The sequence below is a fragment of the Canis aureus genome, chromosome 21 (assembly GCF_053574225.1).
Source record: "Canis aureus isolate CA01 chromosome 21, VMU_Caureus_v.1.0, whole genome shotgun sequence".
In the NCBI taxonomy this organism is placed as follows: Eukaryota; Metazoa; Chordata; class Mammalia; order Carnivora; family Canidae; genus Canis; species Canis aureus.
Genome location: NC_135631.1, coordinates 16,632,874 through 16,656,222, shown reverse-complemented (window position 1 = coordinate 16,656,222; position 23,349 = coordinate 16,632,874). Strand labels below are relative to the sequence as shown.

Genomic DNA, 23,349 nt, shown 5'->3' with positions numbered 1-23,349 from the left:
AGTTGGAGCCAGGCAATCTGTGAGGCCTTTCTATTTATCTATCATCTATCTCTTATCTCTTATCTGTCTATCTATCTATCATTTATCTATTATCTATCATCTATCTCTCTATCATCAATCTATTAACTATCTGTGTATCTACCTATCTATTTATCTATCATCTATCTTTCACCTATCTATTTATATTTTGGCAAGATTTTGAGTTTGTGCATTTATCGTGGTTTTGGTTCCATAGTTTCAATGGTTTCATTCGATTTTTAATGAAGTTTGTATTTAAAAAAAAAAAAAGAAACTTAAGGAGCTTTCTTTCAATAAATTGTTGCTAAGAGTTTTTCCTTAATCTTAAATAGTCTTTTTCTCATTCACTTGTAATTGAATGGGCTACAAAATTCATCTAGATAGCTGGCCTATTGAGCAGAGTTGCCCTCTGGCATATTCTCACTGAGGCTGAATCCTTGCCTGAGTTTTTTTTTTTTTTTTTCTTTTATCCTTTTTTTTACTTCTTGTTTTCACAGAGGTGCTCTCCTTCTATATCCCCATTGTTGTCTCTGTTAGTCCCTGTACAGCCCCTGTGCTCTAGGAGCACCTGGCTTCTTAGGTATGCACCTGGTGCAGTTGACATCACCCTGCTTCCAACAGTGTTAAGCTAGTTTTCATGCCCTGCTGTCACCATCTTGAAATGCTTAATATGTTTGGAACATGGATAACTTACTCTCTTATTTTGTACTCAACCTTGTTTATTATATAGTTAATCCTAGTTCCAGGTTTTACCATTTGCAGCTTTGTGCTGTCCTTTTGAAACTACTTTGCTTTTTCTTTCCTCATTAGTTAGAGGCTTTGTCTGGTTGTAATCTACTAAACCCAGAACCCATTGTTCAGAAGATGCTCAGCTTTTACTCTGGCCTGATGTGGGCAGCTGGGTCATCTGTGATGTTCTTTCTCTTCAAACACATGTTCTTCATCATCTTTTTTTTTTTTTTTTTTTTGTGCCTTCCTTCACTTAGCAGAACTTTTGCTCTACTTTCAAGTGGATATTTCTGGATTCCACACAAGTCACGGAGGTCACGAGTCAAGACCATTTCAGATCCCAAAGGTGGTCATTAAGTGACATGCAACAAATGAGTTTTTCTGCAAATGATCCCCTAAGTCCAATTTCCTACAGTATCTTTTATAAATCCGAAATTCTCACATCCTGATCTTTTCTCTGTCCTGGGAAAACCATCTACACTCTTTCTGGGGTTTTCTGGGTGCAAATGAATATAAAATTATCTCCTAAGCCATCCTGCTGATGTCACTTAAAGAAATAGGCTTTTCAAAGGTAATTTTCTGCTAGGCACTTCTGGAAGAGGAGCTACAACTCTCCACTGACTCCTGTTCTGCAGTGAAGGTCATTGCTATTCTTGGTAGGAAACTCATAAGTAGAGATGAATCAGGCTTTCAAAGAAGGGAGTCATTTACATTTTAGGGAATATCTAAGCTGGGACTTTTGCACTCCTCTGCATGAAACCCATACGTGTACACACATCTCTAGCAGTTCCAAAGATCACATATGCTGCCTTTGCCTCTGTTCTTTATTATTCCTAGAATACTGTTCTTAAAATAAGCTTCTTGCTTGTTCTCATCCTCCTTCAGTTTGTTGCTAAAAAAAGTCACCTTTTCATGAATATTTCAGTGATGTTACTATTTAAAAGTTGAATGCCCTCTCCATAAAACTCCATTTTCCTAATTTTTCTCTATAACACAGCTGTTTGAATCACCATTTATTTACTTTCACTACTCTGTGTCTCTGTCCACTAGATGTGAATGCCTGAAGGGCAGGGATTTTTGAAGAGTCTATTCATTTTGGTATCTATAGGGCCTAATCACATGATATGTTGAGTATCAATAAACACTTATTTTATGAACATCTTGTTTGATGTCCACAATGACATTACAAGCAAGCAGAACAGATGTAATCATTCCCATTTACAAATGAGGAAATGAAGTAACTCATGGATGAGGATCATTGCTCATTATCAGTAACTGTTATTGGCATATTCAACAAATGTAAAGTACTTACCCTTCTGGGTAAAGGAGATAAAGTGCAAAAAGACATTGTCATTGGCTCTCTAAAACTTAGACTAAACTAAGTGTCAGTGACTCATTTTGAAATAAGATAAGAATTGGACAGGTTTTAAAAAATTGAATATGAGAGAAAGGGAAAAAATAGCATTTGAGAGAAAGGAAGAGAAACTTAAGCACTAATTATGATGTAAAGGAGAGCTAAAAAGCCATAGGGATTGCCATACCTCTAGATAGATACAAGTTGTGATTAACAACTTAAGTACTAACTATGCAAACCTTGTTTTTTTATTGACACATTACGTCTTTGCTGTAGACTGTTCACAAAATACTGAGTGAGAATTCATTTGATCTGGTGATTCTTTGTTCATTTATTTTCCTTAAGTTTATTAGACCACTGTGACTGTGCCTTTTAAAATTGTGAATCTGGGGACATCTGCTTTATAACCTCCTGGATGATTGTTACATATGAAGATCTCCACATCCCACATAAAAGGTTCTTAAGCAAACTTTTTGTGACTTTTCTTGGTTAAGGTTTCCAAGCAATTTCTTTGTACATTAAAATTCACAAAGCTCTTAATTCTCCTCAGGAAATAACATCATGACAAGCTCCATGGGGATACAGAGATGATTAAAATACTTGTAAGTAGTCACTTTTTCATGCTTACCCTATTTTTTTCTTTTCTTTTTAAATTTTTACATAAATATGTACTTAGAAGTCAGAGTACACAAGGCATTTGGGTGGCTCAATCGGTAGAGCATCTGACTCTGTATTTCAGCTCATGTCATGATCTCAGTATTATGAAATTAAGCCCCTCATTGAGCTCTGTGCTCAGCATGAGCTCTACTTGAGATTCTCTCTCTCTCCCTCTGCCCCTACCCCGCCTGCCACCCTCCATGCCACCCTCCTCTCTCTAAATAAATACAATCTTAAAAAAAAAAAAAGAGAAGTCACAGGGCAATAATGAGCTAGACTTTGTCCTTGCCCCTGAGGATGGAATATACAAGGAGTGGAAAGTAGACACATTATGGAGAAGTAATGTGCTACAGAATGAATGTGTGCTGGAATCATAAAGCCTACTGAGCCTAATAGCATAGGGAGAATTTGAGAGGCAAAAAATATTGCAGGGAGAAACGATATGTAGCTCAGTTGTATGTATGGATATAAGAATAGGTGTAAGTATAGTTACCTATAGGTATAGCTATAGGTGTAACTGTAGGTATCTAAATAGAGAAATATAATGGCAATTCAGTACAAAGACAAATTAAATAATGGATTAGTAGGAGTACAAAGTCTGTTTATGGTAGTATTCATTTTGAAAGATACATGGAAGAATTGAGAAAAATTATTTCAATAGTCAGTAATATGATTTATACCTCCCTGTCTGCGTTATTTCTATTGTTTCCAGTGCAGGTCCAAACTCTCAGAAAATGTCCATCACAAATGACAGTGCAATAAGAGAATTCATTCTCCTGGGGCTCACAGATCGTCCCGAGCTCCAACCTCTCCTCTTTGTGCTGTTTCTGGGTGTGTACCTCGTCACCCTCTTGGGCAACCTGGGCATGATGGTATTAATCAGGCTGGACTCCCGCCTTCACAAACCCATGTACTTCTTCCTCACTAATTTGGCCTTTGTAGACTTGTGCTACACCTCAAATGCAACCCCGCAGATGTTGACTAATTTTTTATCAGAGAAGAAGACCATCAGTTTTGCTGGCTGCTTTACGCAGTGTTACATTTTCATTGCACTTCTCCTCACTGAGTTTTACATGCTGGCAGCAATGGCCTATGACCGCTATGTGGCCATATGTAACCCTCTACATTATAGTATGAAAATGTCCAGGCGTGTCTGCATCGGCTTGGCCACATTTCCTTATGTCTATGGATTCTCAGATGGGCTCTTGCAGGCTATCCTGACCTTTCGCTTGAACTTCTGTAGATCCAATGTCATCAACCACTTCTACTGTGCTGACCCGCCACTGATTAAGCTTTCTTGCTCTGATACTTATGTCAAAGAGCATGCCATGCTCATATCAGCTGGCTTCAACCTCTCCAACTCCCTCAGCATCATCCTGGTATCCTATGCTTTCATTATTGCTGCCATCCTCCGGATCAAATCAGCAGAGGGAAGACAGAAGGCATTCTCCACCTGTGGTTCCCACATGATGGCTGTGACCTTATTTTATGGGACGCTCTTCTGCATGTATGTAAGACCACCAACAGATAAGACTGTCGAGGAATCCAAAATCATAGCAGTCTTCTACACCTTTGTGAGTCCAGTGCTTAATCCACTGATATACAGTCTGCGGAACAAAGATGTAAAGCAAGCCTTGAAGAATGTCCTCAGAAGAAATATGATCATTAAGATGAGACTGCCTCCAGTTTCCAATAAATCATAACTAAACCTTTGGCTCAAATATCTTTGCATTCTGATGATGTATTTTTATATTCTCTATGAATATTCTCAAATATCTCATCTAAAAGTCTCAGGTCTGGGAAAAAAATGACCTTCACTTATTAATCTAATCCCTCAACAAGCGATCCACTGAGCAGCAGCAACAGCATTATCTTGGGGTTTGTTAGAAATTTAGCACCACATTCTGCACTTAGATCCACTATATCCAATTCTGGGTTTAAATCAAATCATAAGTGAGTTGTAAGCACATTAAATTTGAGGAGCAGTGTTCTAAGTGAAAATTCCCACTTGATGTGGCATGAAACATTCCTGTGTTCTTATTGTTTCCAATGATTAACAGGCTAAAGATACTCTCAGCTCAATTCCTTGGATTTATTCTATTCTTATTCCCATCTATCTTTTGAGACTAGGAGTCTTTTTTGAAATACATTCTTCTGTATGTCTCTGAGTTACTAAATAAAACCAAAAATCATAAGTCATGATAGTGGTTCCTGTTTCTTGTGAATATGCTTTTATGGTGGTCAGTATGGGAATGGGAAGAGATGAATAGAGTGATATTTTTTTTTCTCTAGTTCTGAGTTTATGGATCCTGTCTGTGGCCTCTGAACTACAGGGACCAACTTCTTCTGATATGCAAGCCTGAATCTACACACTCAAGTCTAAGAAAAGAAAGAATACTTTCTGTGTCACTTGGATTTTAAAAATTGAGAATTACTTGGCATTATCTTTTATCCCCTTTTCTACATTTTTAAGTGAAAGTTTTGATCATTGATTTGAGTTTTACTTCTTTTCTCATAAAAATGATTATACGTTTTACCTAAACACCGCTTTAGCTGAAAACCACCAAATTTGGTATTTTTTACATTCAGTTTGCAGAATTTTCTCTTTTTCCCAGTGCTTTCTTCTTTAACCCCTGGGCTATTTAGAAGACTATGCGTAATTACCATATATTTGGAAAATTAAAAGGTTTGTCATTGCTATTTATTTGTAATTTAGTTCTGTTGTGAGAGAACATATGCCTTATGATTTTAATGTTGGAAATTTACTAAGTCTAGTGTCTTTTTTTCTCAGTTTTATTGAGATGTAATTGACATATAACATTTATAAGCTTAAGGTATAGAATTTGATGATTTGATACATGTATATGTTGTGAAATGATTATCACAAGACTATTAGTTAACACATCTATTGTTTCACACAAACATGATTTGTGTGTGTGTGTGTGTGTGTGTGTGTGTGTGGTGGTAGTGGCAAAAACATTAAAAATCTACTCTCTTAGCACTTTCCAGTATGCAGTACAGGATTAACTGTAGTCACCATATTGTACATTAGATCCCTCAGAACTTATTCATCTTATAACTGAAGGCTTGCTGCCTTTGACCAATATCTCCCCATTTCTCATATCCCAAGCCCTGCCAACCAACATTGTATTTTGTTTCTATGAGTCTGATTTTTTTAGATTCCACATAAAAGTTAGATTATATAGTCTTAGTTTCTCTTATTTCACTTAGCCTAATGACTTCAAGGCTCATCCATGGTAACTCAAATGTCAATTTCCGCTTTTTAATGATGGGATAATATTCCATTATGTATCTACACCACATCATCTTTATTCTTTCACCTGCAAGTGGACATTTGTTTCATGTCTTGACTATTGTAACACTGCAATGAATGTGAGGTGCAGCTATTTCTTCAATATTTTGATTTCATTTCCTCTGAATATATCCCCAGAAAAGGGGCTTACTGGATCACATGGTAGTTCTATCTTTGATTTTTGAGGAAGCTCTCTACAGTTTCCACATTGACTGTACCAATTTACATTCCCTTCAGCAAATGCACATGGGTTCTTTTTCTCCACATCCTCTTCAGCACTTATCCCTTGTCTTTTTGATAATAGCTAATCTAATAGTTGTGAAGTTATATCTCACTGTGACTTTCATGTGCATTTCTCTGATGTTTGGCGGTGTTGAGCACCTTTTCATTACCTGTTGACCATTTGCATGTTTTCTTGGGAAAAATTTGTTCAGGTCCTTTACCTACTTCTTGATTAGTTATTATTTTTGTATTGAGTTGTATAAGTTCTTTATATTTTTTGAATGTTAAACTCTTTTTGGATATATTGTTTGCAAATATTTTCTCCCAATCCACAGATAGTCTTTTCATTTTGTTGAGTGTCTTTTGTGCTGTGCAGAAACTTTTAAGTTAGTTGTGGTCTAATTTTCCTTTTTTTACTTGTGCTTTTGATGTCATATACAAAAAACACCATTGCCAAGACCAATGTCAAGGAACTTTTTTCCTATGGCAGGTCTTATACTTAAGTTCTTAATTCATTTCAAGTTAATTTGTGTCTTTGTGTGTGGTATAAGATAGAGGTCCAAAATAATTGTTCTGCATGTGGTCCAGTTTCACTGGTCCATCATCACTCACTGAAGAGACTATCCTTTCCAAATTGAGTATTTTAACTTCCTTGTCAGATACTAGTTGACCATATATTCATGGCTTATTTTAGGCTTTCAATTCTGTTTCATTGGTTTATGTATCTGATTTTTCTTTTTTTGTTGTTGTTTTGTTTTATGCCAGTACCATACTGTTTTCATTACTATAGCTTTGTAATAAAATAATTTGAAATCAGGAAGTGTGATGTTTCTGGCTTTGTCCTTTATCATGTTTGCTTTGGCTATTTGAGGTGTTTTGTGATTTCATATGAATTTTAAGACTATTTGCTTTGTTTCTGTGAACATGTCATTGGATATATTTCTTTTTATTGGAATGGCATTGAATTCACAGACAGCTTTGGGGAGTATGGAAATTTTTTTTTTTGTTGTTGAGTATGGAAATTTTAACAATTTTAAAGTTCTTTGAATCCATAAACAGTTGATATCTTTATATTTATGTCTTCTTCAATTTCTTTCATCAAAGACTTGCTGTTTTTAGTGTATGGATTTTTAATGTTTTGGTTACATTTATTCCTAAGTATTTTATTTTTCTTGGTGTTATTTTAAAAGGGATTTTTTTCTTGATTTCTTTCTCAAATAGTTCATTGTTAGTATATAAAAATGTCACTTATTTTTTAAAAATGTTTTTTTAAAGATTTTATTTATTCACGAGAGACACACAGCGAGAGGCAGAGGCATAGGCAGAGGGAGAAATAGACTCCCTGCGGGGATCCTGATATGGGACTCAATTCCAGGGCCCTGGGATCACACCCTAAACCAAAAGCAGATGCTCAACCACTGAGCCACCTAGGCATCCCTAAAAATGCCACTTATTTTTGGATGTTGATTTTGCATTCTGCATAAACTTACTGAATTCATTTATTAGTTCTAAGAGTTGCTTAATAATGTCTTTAGGATTTTCTGTGTATAAGGTCATATCATCTGCAAAGACAATTTTACTTCTTTCTTTCTGATAGTGGATGCTTTTTTTCTTCCTAATTGTTCTAGTTTGGGCTTCCAGTTTTATGTCGAAGAAGAGTGGTGATAGTGGCCACCCTTGTCTTGTTTTTGACGGTAGAGGGAGGCTTTCAAATTTTCACCATTGAATATGATATTAGCTGTGGGCTTATCATATACAGCCTTTATTATATTCATGTATGCTTTTTCTGTACCCAATTTGTTCAGAGTTTTTATGATAGGATGTTAAATTTTTTAAAATGCTTTTTCTGCATCTGTTGAGATGATCATAAAATTAATCTTTTATACTATTAATGGATACATATTTATCTTCACAAACAACCAACCCCTGCGGAGACAGTGTATTATGATTGATAATGGGTACAATTGAATTTGAATCTTGCTTTTAAAGTTTGATATGTGTCCTTTGGGCAACTAACTTAACTTCTTTTATCCTTAACTTACTTTTATTTGATAATAATAAAATATTATAGGTTTTTAAAAATATTACTTTATTACTGTGTAATTTACATGCAATAAAATATGTCCATTTTAAATACAATTCAATGTGTTCTGACAAATGTATACATCCATATAACTGCCACTACATTTGAGATATAGAACATTTCATAACTTCTAAAATTTCCTTTTTATTCCTTCACTGACAGTTACTTCACTGCATACTCAGCTTTTGGTAATCATAATGTGCTTTCCTAACTACCTTTCATATAAATGGAATCAAACCATATATGGTCTTTCGTGTGTATATTCTTTGACTTAGCAAAATATCTTTGAGAATCATTCAGTTGTTCAATGGATCCATAATTTGGTATATCTTCTATTATTGAACAGGATTACATTTTAAAAATTTAATGCAATATATATATCTATCCATCTGTTATTAGAATCTGGGCTGTTTCATTAAGTTTCAGACTGTCTTAAGTATCAGTCTTAATGAAAGAGTGATTTCAAGGGCAAAGGAAGATTCTTCCACTAACCTGATGTAAGTTCATATGGAATAGATTCAAGTACAATAAAAAAATATGAATTTCCACATTCCTATGTGAGAGATGCCTTTCTCTTTCTTCCTCACCTGATTAAGGCACCATGGATATAAAGTCATCACGTATGAGTTACCTTGCTAGATGTTTGTAGGCAGAAGCAATCATTTTCTGCACTATGTTCCTATTCTACTTTGTAACTAATTTTTTTTGTGCATTTCATACTATATTCAATTATAGGGACAAAAAATTAAATAAGGTTGTGAGGTTGGGTTGGGAGATTGGATGATAATAATAAATTTAGAGGTCTTCAGTAAATCATAGAGCACTTGCCCTTTAATGGAGGAAGTTGCTACTCAGCTCTCATCATTTGCTTCCAGGCTAGAATGCAAGCTATACAATGTCAGAATACTGATTTTTAGAAGAACTTCATGATATTGCAATTAGTGCATAACTTGTCAATTTAAAAATTTTAAAACTCATTCAATAGCAACTGTGTGGACAAAACACAGTTCAGACAAGGGAAAATCACAAAAACATAAATCCCATGAATTATGTCATTATTTTATATCTTTATTAACTGTCTTATTTATCTGACTAGAAAAAATGATGATACATAATGAAAAAATTCCATGAGAATAAACTTCCGATCACTCAAAGCAATCAGCTCAAAGTGATAACAAATTGGGGGCACCTGGGTTGGTTAAGTGCCCAATTCTTGATTTTGGCTCAGGTCATGATCTCAGGGTTATGAGATCGAGCTCCATGATGAGCTGTGCATTCAGTGGGGAATCTGCTCAAGATTCTCTCTCTGCCTCTCTCTTTGCCCCTCCTCCACTGAATGCTTTTCTCTTTGATAAATAAATAAATAAATAAATAAATAAATAAATAATCTTCAGAAAATGATTACAAACTGATGCAATCACATTGTGGAAATCCCAAGACTCTAGTTAGTGGGAGTTTACATAAATTACTTCCCTAGAGTTTTCTCTTTTATTATATTGTAATCATGTCTTCAGGGTATGTTAAAAATATTTTAGGAATAAGAGCTTTAAATTACAATTTGGGTATAAATCATTCCCAGAAACTCATCACTTGGACCACTAGTGTCTCTGAAAGAGTCTTTCCCGGGATCAGGTAGGAATGACAATCTGACTTCTATAGTTGCACTTTCTCTTTCTGTTTCAGTTTTGGATCTTCTTCAGTGGGAGTTAGGTGACAACAAAAGCAGCTTTGAATGTTAGCTCAATTTCTTGGTTAGTTAAAAATGAACTGGTATCTATTTTTATTGAGATTGGTCACCAGAAAACATTAAAGTTTCATTGGAATTATGTATTTATATTTATCATTTTACTTTATAAATAGCATTCTCTCCATCCCTTCAACAATTTAAGACACATTGAATAACCATATTAGAGGAAGCTCCTGATAATCTCAAAATTTTTAAGAATGATATCTGTTGAAAGAATAGCCCACCCCCAAATAATTGAAAAGAGATAGAAGCAGGAATTATTATACCCATTCTAGAAAATATAAAACTCTTAGAGAACTTTGTAAATCTCTTTTAAATTATCTAGAAGAGAAACTTTTGAGGCAAGTTTAGTATTAACTAAGAGTTACACGGCTCATCATGAGTGAAGGATATGTAGCTATATAAATGCTGAATCAGAATGTTATAAATAATGGGCTTTGTAGCAATTATTTAGTCAAAGTCCTGAAATCCACAGAAAGTCACTATATCAAGGTAAAAAGATTGTTTTCTAACTGAAGACTCAAAAGAGTTTTTACTGATAACCATTGGTTGGTACTAAGCCATCATGTGTAACATGATTTATATTTTAGGTTCATTTTTTTGTAATAGGTAATGTACACTCCTTTTACATTTGTGAGACTTTGGAATGGAAAATTGAGAGGGGAAGATACTGGAGTTCACTATGGCAGAGGTGACAAGGTGCTTTTCATGGGAAATTAATATTCTCATGAGTTGCATGGCTCCACCAACTACAGGACTTGTTTACCTGTTTCTTCATTTCTTACCTTAAAATATCATTATTCTCCCAGCTATTCTTGCAGACTTATCTATGTCTTTATGACCCATTGAGGTTGTGTGTATATTGGATTACTGACCCTACAATCCTTATTTCTATTTTCTGTTGTGGTCCTTTCCTTGGCTTCGATATCTCCTAATTTCCCACTGAATCCATTTTATAGGATGTCAAAATGGTGACCTTATGCACATGGAATAGTTAGTAAATATAACAGCAGTTCAATGTTATCCTGCTACCTTGAACATTTGCTTTTTAACTGGACCCTAAAAAGGGCAAACTCTTCCCCAAATGAACATTTCAATAAGCAAGGTGTCCGGAACCAGCGATAACTTATAGAACTGAACTTTGCCCTCTGATTTTGAGTGGGAAAAATAGGAAATTATTGGAACTCCACATTTTTATCATATATTTATCATGTTTACCAATTTAACATATATGGCACCTATTTTTTTGCTTAATAATCCCTACTAAATTACAAAGTAATGTTTTGTTTTCTTGAATTTTTATGTAATAAAAAATAAATACATATGCAAATCAATATCCTTGTGAATCAACTTCATTTGCATGAAAAAATCTGGGTGGTCTATTATCTTTTTTATCTATGATCATTCCAATCCAGAGAAAAGCAATTTGACATTATTGAGCCAGTGAAATCTTATGTTAAGTTTTATTTTCATTATATTGTTTGACATAAAATACAATTAAAAACTCACCACTTATACTACTTCTAATTACCCAGAAGTTTGAAATTGGATGCCAATCTCATAAGGAGATCTTTGTTTAGGATGGTGCCTGGTTTCTTACCTCATTGAAATTTAATTATTTTTCAGTGTGATATTTCTCATACGGGCAGCAAAATATGCATGAGCAATCCCTCCAATAATTCAGTATGAATTACTTGTCATTCTATATTGAAATAATAGTTAGAAAATAAGAGTTATGGAGGATAAATTTTGCTACTTTTTGAATAAATATCAAATAAATGAACAATATTTCCAACTATGGGGCATGCTAGGTGCAGTATATTTAAATAGGAAGTTATTTAAGGCAGTTCCCACTGTCATTAAACATGAGCCCAGAAGTGCAAGCTCTACAATCTTTTGCTTATAGAAATAGAAATAATATTCAGGTGAATTTCTAGTGAGTATTCAAAAGTCATTCAGATACTTGCTTCTACTGGAAAAAAGACTTTAGTTCTAATGGAGCAATTTATCATAAGGATCTACCAGAAATATTTAAAATTTGCCAGAGTATTTTTCATATACACATTTCAGATCACATCTCTCTCTCTCTCTCTCTCTCTCTCTCTCTCTCTTTTTAAGATATTTAGAATCATGTTCTCAGCAAGAAACTCAATTAGATTGGTTTGGGAAACAGAGTCATGGACAGCAAGATAGGACTATAAAAAGGAAAGAAGAGCAACTAAGGAGGCATGATTTTAAAAGAACATGTAGCAATTTCAACCCAGAAAAGTTAAAATATATGCAAATTTTATGAGTATTTAAAATAGTTGGAGTTTATTTCATGTTATATCCACAACTGTGGTAATTTACCATATGACTTACTCAAGTAGACAATAAGCAACCATTATTATTTGTTTGATATGGTATGATGTGCAAACAGGTATGAGTATTTAGGGTCCAGCTATACAGATTATATGTTTGGGAGTAGAAAAGACCTGTGCCCACCTATGATTGATATGCAGAGCTCTGACGTCACATTGCATTCTATTTCCCTAGGAACTCTTAGATTTTTTTCTGCCTGTTTCTATTCCTTCCCATTTCCAGAGTTCCTCTTCCATGGTCAGTATTTTCTCCAGTTTTTCTGAGACCATTAGTCAATAAATTCAAAAGTGCTTTAGCATCCTACCAGTGGCACTACTGAAAGAAAGTGATTTTTCAGTAGTGCAGAAGAGATCTTACCTCCCTGTATTTTGTTTTGCTACTGAGGTACGAAGATTCTAGCAATCTCTGGTGCTCATCTGAGACTCCCTGCACAACAGAAACCCATTTTTCCCTTTTCTTTTTCAAAACTCAGCTTCTCTCAAACTTAATTTTACCATAGATCTATTTTGTTGCCTGATATCCAGTTGTTCTGCTAGACACAGTTTTGAGAATACTAATCTAAAAACTCAGATGCCAGCAAGCTTAAGAAGTATGGGTGCCCCTTTCCTAACTGTACTTGCTCTGTATTAGTTACAGGGTTCTTCTAAAGGTAAAATAAAATAGAATAGCATCATTGCTTTGTAAAACTGAAGAGCCTATGTGCATGGAAAGAAGTACTATAACCAAAATGTAGTCTTTCTTCCTAAATTGTAGAACATGGTTGCTGAACCTATTTAAAGGAGTTAGAAGAAAGCAAATTAAATTCTTATCTCTCTTTTATACTTTTGTTTCCTTTATTAGTTATTAAACGTAATATGATGGCCGAGCAGGTGCTAGTATTTAGGGCATAGTTGTACAGATTTAAAGATTAGAGGAGTCTCTTATGCCATCAAAATGGAAGAATTACATGTATTACTAAGGTAAATATTTTCCAAATGGACTCATCCACCTTGTGAGGAAAGAGCAATTTTGCTATTTATACAAATCCCGATTCTCAAATTACTGTATTTTCTTCTCAAAGGCTGAGGTTGTAGATTTAAGCCCTGCAAATTACTTTCATTTCAAATTAACAGGGAATATTGGTTCAAATCCATTACCATAACTTAGGTGTAGTGCAGATAGACACACACACTCTCAGATAAATATCTCAAAGATATGCTGCTACCTGACAGCTTTCAGGAGGGACCACACTTCTTGGCTTGGGATAGGGACTTTGGTTTGGCTGCTTATCACTCCTTAAATATTTTATTTGGCACAAGAGAAGACCTATCCTTGCATCTATGTGGAATATCTTTGATTTCCCTTGACAGCCTCCCGTCTCTGAATGTACTATTCACAGTATCTGAAAGCCATCTCTACTCTTGTCGTTCTAGAAAATTCTTAGTTATCCTACAAGTTAAAAGTTATTCTTTGATGATAATCCAGATTTCAGAACACAATTGTTACTTTGTTCAAATACTTGTTGAATTTATCAATTATAACCTCAATTTTTCTTCACATGCCTCCTTGACCATGAAGATACCAGTCAGTGCTCTCAAGACAAGTACTGTTACCAGCTACCTTAATTCCCTAGGAAAGTGGCTTGTACACATGTACTGTTCAATGCTGTTTGTGCGTAAAGGTTCTCTTACTATAAAGACTAAATTATACAACATCCTGGAAGCATTACTGAGTCAAATTAGCTTTTTTTAAAGATTTTTAAAATTTATTTATTCATAGAGACACAGAGAGGCAGAGACACAGGCAGAGGGAGAAGCAGGCTCCACGCAGGAAGTCCCACACGGGACTCAATCCTGGGTCTCCAGGATCACACCCCAGGCTGCAGGCGGCGTTAAACCGCTGCACCATCGGGGCTGCCCAAATTAGCTAACTTTTGAGGGTACTTGCTTCAATCTCCAGGAACAGCTTAGATACTAGAAATATAGTAGATGACATTGGCATTAAATGAAATTATTATTTTCATCTCAGTGCATCAGGCCTACAGACTTCTTTTGTTATGCTCTGGTTAAAGAGAAGTTTATAAGTGGAATTATTTTCCAACATTTTGTATGGTAGGTTTCACATTAAATAATGAATTCTGATACCTGTTTAAATTTGGAAGCTCTTAACATCTTGGAACATGGGGACCGTGTTACTGTATAGTAAAAACTCCACTGGCCTGAGTGGCTGCTGGTTTTTCGGTTCACTTCTGTTCACCCTTACACCCAGCCCACATCATTCATTCTTATTATCCAAATGGCTCCCACCGTCATTTGAGCTTTGATCCCTTATCTTAGTCTATCACTTATAAAATAACACAAGACGACATTGAGAATCCATGATAGAATATATTCTCCAGACTCCTGGAAAAATAATTTCTCATTTTATTCTTTTGTTATAATTGATATTATAATGAATTGATAATTTTATCTAAAAGTATAATCCTTTTATCATCATAATTAGTATCATCTGAACTCTGTGCTAAGAATAATTGTCTCTTAATTAGTTTTTGTTTTATAATTTCCGGACTTTGCAATTCTGTGGTGAAGAAGGTTGAGCTATTTACATAACACTGCTAGAAAGTTTAAAGTCAAATTTGTGTTCATCAGTGGCACAAACTTACAGCCAAATATGCTATAAACCCTTTAAATGCTTTCTGAAATAAATAAAAAAATGGATAAACAAACAAAACTGTAATCTAAGCTTTGGCGACTTCTCTTTTCCCCAACTTGTGTCTCCTCTTCTTTATTCATACAAATGCTTCTGAATGAAAATTCCTTCATCAGTAATTTACACAGGACTTGTTATTTTCAAATTTGGGATGGTTATTTTTGGTCTATTTGCATAGCAATACCACAGTTCCCTATGTTTTAATGATATAACAGTGAAACAGACTCCTGAAAATTTCCTTCAAACCTCGAAAATTTGGGGCCTTCTAAAGACAGCCAGTAAGGAGTGCAAGTCTTTTTTTTTTTTTTAGATTTTATTTATTTATTCATGAGAGACACACACACACAGAAAGAGGCAGAGACACAGGCAGAGGGAGAAGCAGGCTCCATGCGTGGAGCCCATCCTGGGTCTCCAGGATCACTCCCTGAGCCCAAGGCAGGCGCTAAACCGCTGAGCCACCCCGGGATCCCTGAGTGCAAGTCTTAAAAGTTGAACTTCTAAATATGCATACACTGTTGCCTGCAGAAGTGTTTTCAAACTCATGTCACCATTTTGTCTGGCACCATTCTTGGGCTCAATGATGAAGCCCATGATTTTATAGTGAACTCTAAGTGACAGGTGGTGTGGTTCAATCCATTTTTAGACAAACTTTGGGTCATAATCTCCCATTCAAAAACAAGCTGGTGTCACAGGAGCTGTTCTTTTGGGAATCATCTACACATCATACACCTAACTAATCGGGGCCCCAATCTTCTTAAAAATCTCAGCTTCTGCAATCACAGACACTGATCACAGCTATGTGTGAGGAATAATTGAAAGGGTGAGAAAGGTAAATGAGAGAAAAGAGAAGAAATATATGATGGACTTCTCACTCACTTCTTACTTTATTTCAATTCGTCTAAGTGAACAATGCTGACAGCTAAGAAAATGGTCAGAGGAAATTCCACCCTGGTGACTGAATTTGTTCTCTTGGGATTAACAGATCGTCCAGAGCTTCAGCCCATCCTTTTTGTGCTGTTCCTGCTGATCTACTTGATCACTGTGTGTGGGAACCTTGGGATGTTGGTCTTGATTAGGATAGACTCACGCCTCCACACTCCTATGTACTTCTTTCTTGCCAGTTTGTCCTGCTTGGACTTGTGCTATTCCACTAATGTGACTCCCAAGATGTTGGTGAATTTCTTATCAGAGAAGAAAACCATTTCCTATGCTGCTTGTTTAGTCCAGTGTTATTTTTTTATTGCCATGGTGATTACAGAATATTACATGCTGGCTGTAATGGCTTATGATAGGTACATGGCCATCTGTAACCCTTTGCTTTACAGCAGCAAGATGTCCAGAGGAGTCTGTATTCGCCTGATTGTTGGTCCATATGTCTATGGGTTCCTTAGTGGCCTGATGGAAACCATGTGGACCTACCGCTTGACCTTCTGTGGCTCCAATATTATTAATCACTTCTATTGCGCTGACCCTCCCCTCATCCAGCTCTCCTGCTCTGACACTTTCATTAAGGAGACATCCATGTTTGTGGTAGCAGGATTTAACCTCTCCAACTCCCTCCTCATAATCCTCATCTCCTACATCTTTATTCTCATTGCCATCCTGAAGATGCATTCTGCTGAAGGGAGGCACAAAGCCTTTTCCACCTGTGGGTCTCATCTGGTGGCAGTGACTGTGTTTTATGGGACTCTGTTCTGCATGTATGTGAGACCTCCCACGGACAAGTCAGTGGAGCAGTCTAAAATTATTGCTGTTTTCTACACTTTTGTAAGCCCTATGTTGAATCCTATCATTTATAGTCTGAGGAACAAGAATGTGAAACAAGCTTTTTGGAAATTGATCAAAAGAAATGTACTTTTGAAATAAAATTACAATGTATCTTTCTTTATAAATTAAATAAAAGATATATTTACAAGAACTGGATCCAATTTTAACTACATTTACAATAAAGTCAATTTTAAATTTATAATGAAAAGCTATAATCTAAGGACAAAACATTCAAGACATAGGTACAAGAGATATATATTTCTATAGGTGATGTGTGATTGTGCATTGAGTGTGTAAGGGGTTGGAGGTTAGATATGTAGATATGGTGGATAATTTCTCTTCTTTTACCCACTTTTACACTTATAACATCATGTGTTATTTTCATACTACTAAAATTATACATGCTTATAGTAAAACATCCAGTCTCTATAGAAGAGTATAAAGTAAAAGATTTTCCCCTTTTTCTTTCTCCCATTCTGATCTTCCATTGTCTCCTTTCAAAGTTATCATTATTAACAGTTTCTTACACTTTTGGAAAATTTCTCTATATCTATGAACCAATGTATAGCTATATATGTACTCACACACACAAATTTGTCAATATACACATTGATTGTCATGAGCTAACTTTTAATAGTTTGTAATTCTGTAGCATAGCATTTGTTATGCAGGGGGTTCAGTCCTGTGGTATAGAATAATTTGACCAAAACTGCTGATCGAGACTTGCTGTCAGCTCTGGGAGAAGGAAGCCATGATGACCGCTCCATGTCCATGCCTGATGCCCATTTATTCCTCCCCACTTGTGAGAAACACTTTCAATAAGACACTTTCCTCCTTCTGCCATAACAGTACATAAAAACTTGTAGTTAGTTTTTAGATATTAACTCCTAAAGCAGGCAACAAATGTCTCTCAAAGATCATATGCCTTGCCTCAAAAGAAGTTGTGACTCTGTAGAGTTTATCAAAGACATGCCAGCCTCCTGGGCTCTGTGGTTTTCATGTCTTCCTTTCATCATTGCCTGTTAATCTATTTTTCAGGATGGGACAGATATTTTCTATTTGTACCATAATTCAAATTTTATCTGCAAAAACTCTCCCTTGCCACAATTAATTACTATATATCTAATTTCAGAATAAACACACTGACTTGTTTGTAAATATTTTACTGCTAAAGAATGCAAAAGACAAGTTGGTTTTTAAAGGCGTTAACATTTCAGGTGATATTGCAGATATAAAGCATAGGCAGAGTTGAATGTTTACCGAGCATCTATAATAAGCTAAGTACTGCTCAAGTACCAAGGATTCCTCAAGGAGTTCTAGGATTGTATAGTTTTGTAGAGTTCATGAAACTGTAAAGAGAAAAATCAATATAATTTGTTAAGTGTTGGTAATATAAGAAAACAGAAGTGCTCATGCAGCAGAGGAAAGAATGCATTCTGAATAAGTTGAAGTTGGTCTTATGTGATTGTATGAGACAAGAACTTGTTCATCCTTTGTGTGCACGCTCCAGAATACTCATAGCTACTTGTACAATGTGATGTCAGACCAAGCAGCATCTGAATGAAATAACCATTAGAACTGATTCGTGATCACATATGTACGTGTTACTTCCAAAGAAATCAGAAAAGCCACAGAACTGTAATTAGTCACTCCTCCCATGGACATGCTTCTCTCACTTGTATTTCAAAGCTTCTTTCCTACTTGAGAGCTTACTTCTGTTCAATATTTTCTACAAGGTAACATTTTTATATTTATTAATTCTCTATTATCCCCTATAATGGCTTCAACCTTTCTATTACTAGATGCTGTTCTTTATCCTTATTTTGAAAGTCAGATTGTCTGTGAATACTGCTAAAACACACAACTAGACAAATCACTAGTTTTGTAAATTTTAACATTCAACAAATAGTGTGTTGGATTCTACTTAAACAAATATCTAGGAGTCTATTACTGTTTATGCACACACACACAATCAATTTTATAAAACCAGCTCCCTTGTTTCTTCGATTTTCTGATTTCAGTGTCCATGTCTCTATCTTTACAGACTAGCTTGGCACTAAATGAAGCTTCAGTGATGATGACAGCATAGAAAGAAAATTAAATGAACCTCCATTTCAAACGTAAATGAAGTGCTTGAAGTTTTGCCTCTATGTAAGAGAATGTCTGAATGAACCAATGAATGAGGTCATCTGGTCATCTGGAAGTATTTAAGTAATATGCTAAAAATATTGCTCAGAAGTACCAGTGACCCATAATGTCATTGACATTTATGACTAGTATTAGCAATATGAAGCCATAGGTATGGTCACATTGCAAAAGTTTAAGATAAAAGAGGGATTTCACCAAGTGCTTTCATGAATTAGTTGGCTGCCTGAAATTATACCATCACACAGTCTATTTTTTAGTTCATATTGCACTGTGCTGGACTTAGAGTAAGTATGTACTCATGCTTTTTGTACTAATGATTTATCTCAGTAGACCCTGGATACTTACGTAAAAATCATAGTATTTATTTATTAATGCAAAAACCTTCCATGAGGAATTTTAAGAACAGACTCCTCAATTCTTGCTCTTCTTTTAAAGTTAATTTTGAAGGTCCTGTTTATTGAACAAATTAATAAATGTGATGTTGGAAGAATCTATGAGAAAATAGAGAATATTTATCACACATCCTTAAGCAACATTTAATAACTGTAAGAATTTTTATGCTTTTCTTCCCACTTATCTAAAAGATCATGAATCTAATTGGTCATTTTTTTGAGGAAATCTGATCATGTGTACTTAAAAAAATAAACAAATATTCTGGGGAATGATAAGCCTGTCTGTAAGGCTAACATTCATGTATCATATATTTCCTTGGAGCACTAGACATCTGAAGAATGTTTAGATTCTCACACTCATACACACAGATAATGACAGGGAGGGAAGGAAATAACAACAGTCACCAAAGTTCAAGCACTGTTTTAATATATATTGTTTCACTTAATCTGCCCACCAATATTATGATTACAGAATTGTCATTCCCCATTTTGAAGATGAGAAAAAACTCACAGATTGATTGCTTACCTATAATTACTTAGCCATGAGAAGATGTCCAAATGTGTCTGGCTTCAATATTTATTGTTTCTTTTTCCTACTATGATATACATTCAAAACATTTTTATTTTTAAGTAACCTCTACACCCAACATGGGTCTTGAACTTACAAACCTGAGATCAAGAGTCACAAGATCTACTGTCAGGGCACCCAGGAGCTACTCTCCTGCTCTGCCCTTTTTAAAGATTTTATTTTTACATACTATGATATACTTTTTTCACTATACTATGAAGAGAGAAGCCACAGAATGAGTAGAACTATCATTTTCTCTATTCCAAAAATATTGTTGATCAGGTATTTGACAGCTGACTGCACACCAAATAATACAATCTACTGTGAGAAAACATCTTATTTTATAATGTATAAACAAATTGAATTTGTTCAATAAGATGAGCTTTGTAGTTAGATCCTGACTCCATCATTTATCAGCAAAATTAATATTTATGAACATAAACTCTGGGATCAGATTTATTGAGAAAGTTACTTAACCTCACTCTGCCTCAGTTTTTGCCTCTGTAAGATAAGTATATATAGTACTTTCTCATAGGGAAGCTGGGTAGAAAAATGGTTTAATGAATACATTATACACCTGAAACTAAGGTGACACTGTGTGTCAACCATATTCAAATAGAGACATTTAAAAAGTACCCATAAAGTACTTAGCATAATGCCTGATACATAGTATTCACTCAATAAAAGTGAACTGGTTTTTATTATTAACTAGAAAGTTACTTTACCTATTTGAGATTTGATTTCCTGTCATAGGTTTCTGTATTTTTCTGTTGCTATATTTATAATTATTTAGATATAATGCCCTTATAGTTTTGGTTAATTAATTAATGCCTGTGCTTCCCATCTTGTAAATGCCATAGGTCAGATATAAAATTTGAAAGCAATTATTTCTCTGTTGCTTAACTTGGTAAATGGTCTGTGCTCCCTTAAAAGCCAGAAAGGTGATAGAGAAGATAGATAGATAGATGATAGATAGATGATAGATTGATAGATTATAGATATTAGAGGATTCTTACAAACTGAAAATTATAATAGTTGTGTAATATGATGAGAATCAGGAAACATATGACACATACTGACGGAATCTTAATTTTGTATGATTTACTCATGAAAATTGGTCTGTTTTTATTTTCTTCAACAGAAGAATTCATCTGGTGATGTTTAGGATAAATCAGACCAGAGAGAAGGAATTTAGCTTCCTGGAGTTGACCAGTTGTCCAGTGTGGCAGCTTTTCTTCTTTTTCTCATCTCTAGTAATTTATATTCTCTTTCTAGTGGAAATCTTGAGCCTAACTCTGTGGATCACATCCTCATACTATTTCTTCACTGATCTGTCAATCCTACACATTCTGGCTAACTTTTTATTTGAAAAGGTCATTTCCTTGATTAATTTATTTGCACAGTGTAGCATGATCATTTTCCTGTTAACTCAATGTTTTGTCTCTGATGCTGTCTGTGACAATCACATCCATATAACCATTTGCTTTCCATGTGGTCACAATACCAGGTTCAAAGTGTTCTATACTTAAATGGCTTCCATTGCCTATGTTATCAGTTTCATACATCACAGTTGTTTCCTCAAGTACTGGCAATATGGAATATTATCATCACATCTTGCCACTTCACTATAATGGTAAAAATTATAGTTTACCATAGACCAAATGGGAACTCCAGAACATGCTTAGCAGTATATGAGAGAGTCTCAAGTTTTCACTTTTACAAACTTTCAATCTTTCTAGTCACTGTAAACCATATAAACCTCTCTGCTTTTGAATCCTATCTTACAAATATAGCTGGGCAATGGTACCTCCTTGAAAATACCAGTAGTGGAATCCCTGGGTGGCTCAGCGGTTTAGCACCTGGCTTCGGCCCAGGGCGTCATACTGGAGTCCTGAGATCGAGTCTCACATCAGGCTCCTTGCATGGAGCCTGCTTCTCCCTCTGCCTGTGTCTCTGTCATTCTCTCTCTCTCTGTGTTTCTCATGAATAAATAAATAAAATCTTTAAAAAAAAGAAAAAAATCAGTAGCAAAATTAAAAGTCTCTCATATATTGTGACTCTTCTCTCGAACCACCAAATAATAAAGAGAAAGAAAAAGAATGTAATATTTGAAAAGATAAGGAAATCTAAAGTTGAATTACTACATAAACCACTTTTTTATTCACAGCATGAAGAATCACTATATGAATAATTTGAAAGGCTTATATTAATAGTGCTTTTATTATGTAATATAAAATGTTTTTTGTTTGCCTTTTTTGAGGGATGGCAATTTCTTTCTTTCTGTGTCTTTTTATTTATTTATTTATTTATTATTTATTTATTTATTTATTTATTTATTTATTTATTTATTTTTGAGAGAGAGAGCATGAGCAAGGGAAGGGGGGGAGGGAGAGGGAGAGAGAGAATCTCAAGTAGACTCCATGCTCAGCACAGACCCCAACATAGGGCTCAATCTTATGACCCTGAGTTCATGGCCTGAGCCAAAATCAAGAGTTAGATGTTTAACTGACTGAGTTACCCAGGTGCCAGGTATTAAACAACAGAATAAAAATATTGTAGAATAAATTTCCAAATAATATCTAACCAAGAGTGAAGAATAATAGCTAGGTAAGTGACATATTGTAAATCTTTGGCTTAGAAACCTGATTCCTCTCTTTTATAAATCCTCATTTATATCTGCATATCCTGAAAGTCTCATATCCTGCAAGTAGGTGTCCAATTGTGATTGGACAAATCTTTGGCTTAGAAACCTGATTCCTCTCTTTTATAAATCCTCATTTATATCTGCATATCCTGCAAGTCTCATATCCTGCAAGTAGGTGTCCAATTGTGATTTCAGTGTTGAATTAATTTTCTTGAGTTTTAAGGAGCACTTAAGAAATGATGTGATTCTCTAATGAATGAACTTAGGAAATCAGAATGCATGTGGAAGTAGCCATTGATTTGGAGATTGTAATACAATTTAAAAAAAATATTTATTCATTATTTTATACATAGAGAGAGAGAGGATGCAAGCATGGAGGGACAGAGGGGGAGAGAGAATTCTCAACCAGACTTCATACTGAGCATGGAGCCCAACTTGGGACTCAATCCCAGGACCCTGAGATCATGACCTGAGCTGAAATCAAGAGTTGGATACTCAACTGACTGAGCCATCCAGGTTCCCTGGGATTGTAAAGCACTTAAAATCATTATTTATTCTAATGATATTGGGTTGGAAGATCTATTATAATAAAGTGGATTACTTTTTCCTAGAAGACTTGCTCCATTTAATGTCATTGGTAGCCTTTTCATGCAGGCAA

At 35.0% G+C, this 23,349-nt stretch overlaps 3 protein-coding genes across 4 annotated transcripts in view; all 3 read left to right on the top strand.

Annotated features, from left to right (window-relative positions):
* LOC144293366 (olfactory receptor 5M3) overlaps positions 1-23,349 on the top strand; it is a 145,609-nt gene that overhangs the window by 99,911 nt on the left and 22,349 nt on the right. Inside the window, exon 3 of one of the 2 annotated variants that reach the window (XR_013360656.1) lies at positions 2,652-2,693. The exons of the other annotated variant lie outside the window; for it this stretch is intronic. The gene's annotated coding sequence lies outside the window, so the exon portion shown is untranslated. Of the gene's footprint in view, positions 1-2,651; positions 2,694-23,349 lie in introns of those variants that run through there. 2 annotated transcript variants of the gene reach the window in all.
* LOC144293357 (olfactory receptor 5M11) lies at positions 3,477-4,466 on the top strand. The gene has a single exon (XM_077864447.1). It carries the CDS (start codon positions 3,493-3,495, stop codon positions 4,459-4,461), a length of 969 nt encoding a protein of 322 aa, XP_077720573.1. The 5' UTR covers positions 3,477-3,492; the 3' UTR covers positions 4,462-4,466.
* On the top strand, positions 16,082-17,038 carry LOC144293356 (olfactory receptor 5M5). Its single transcript, XM_077864446.1, has one exon. It carries the CDS (start codon positions 16,082-16,084, stop codon positions 17,036-17,038), a length of 957 nt encoding a protein of 318 aa, XP_077720572.1.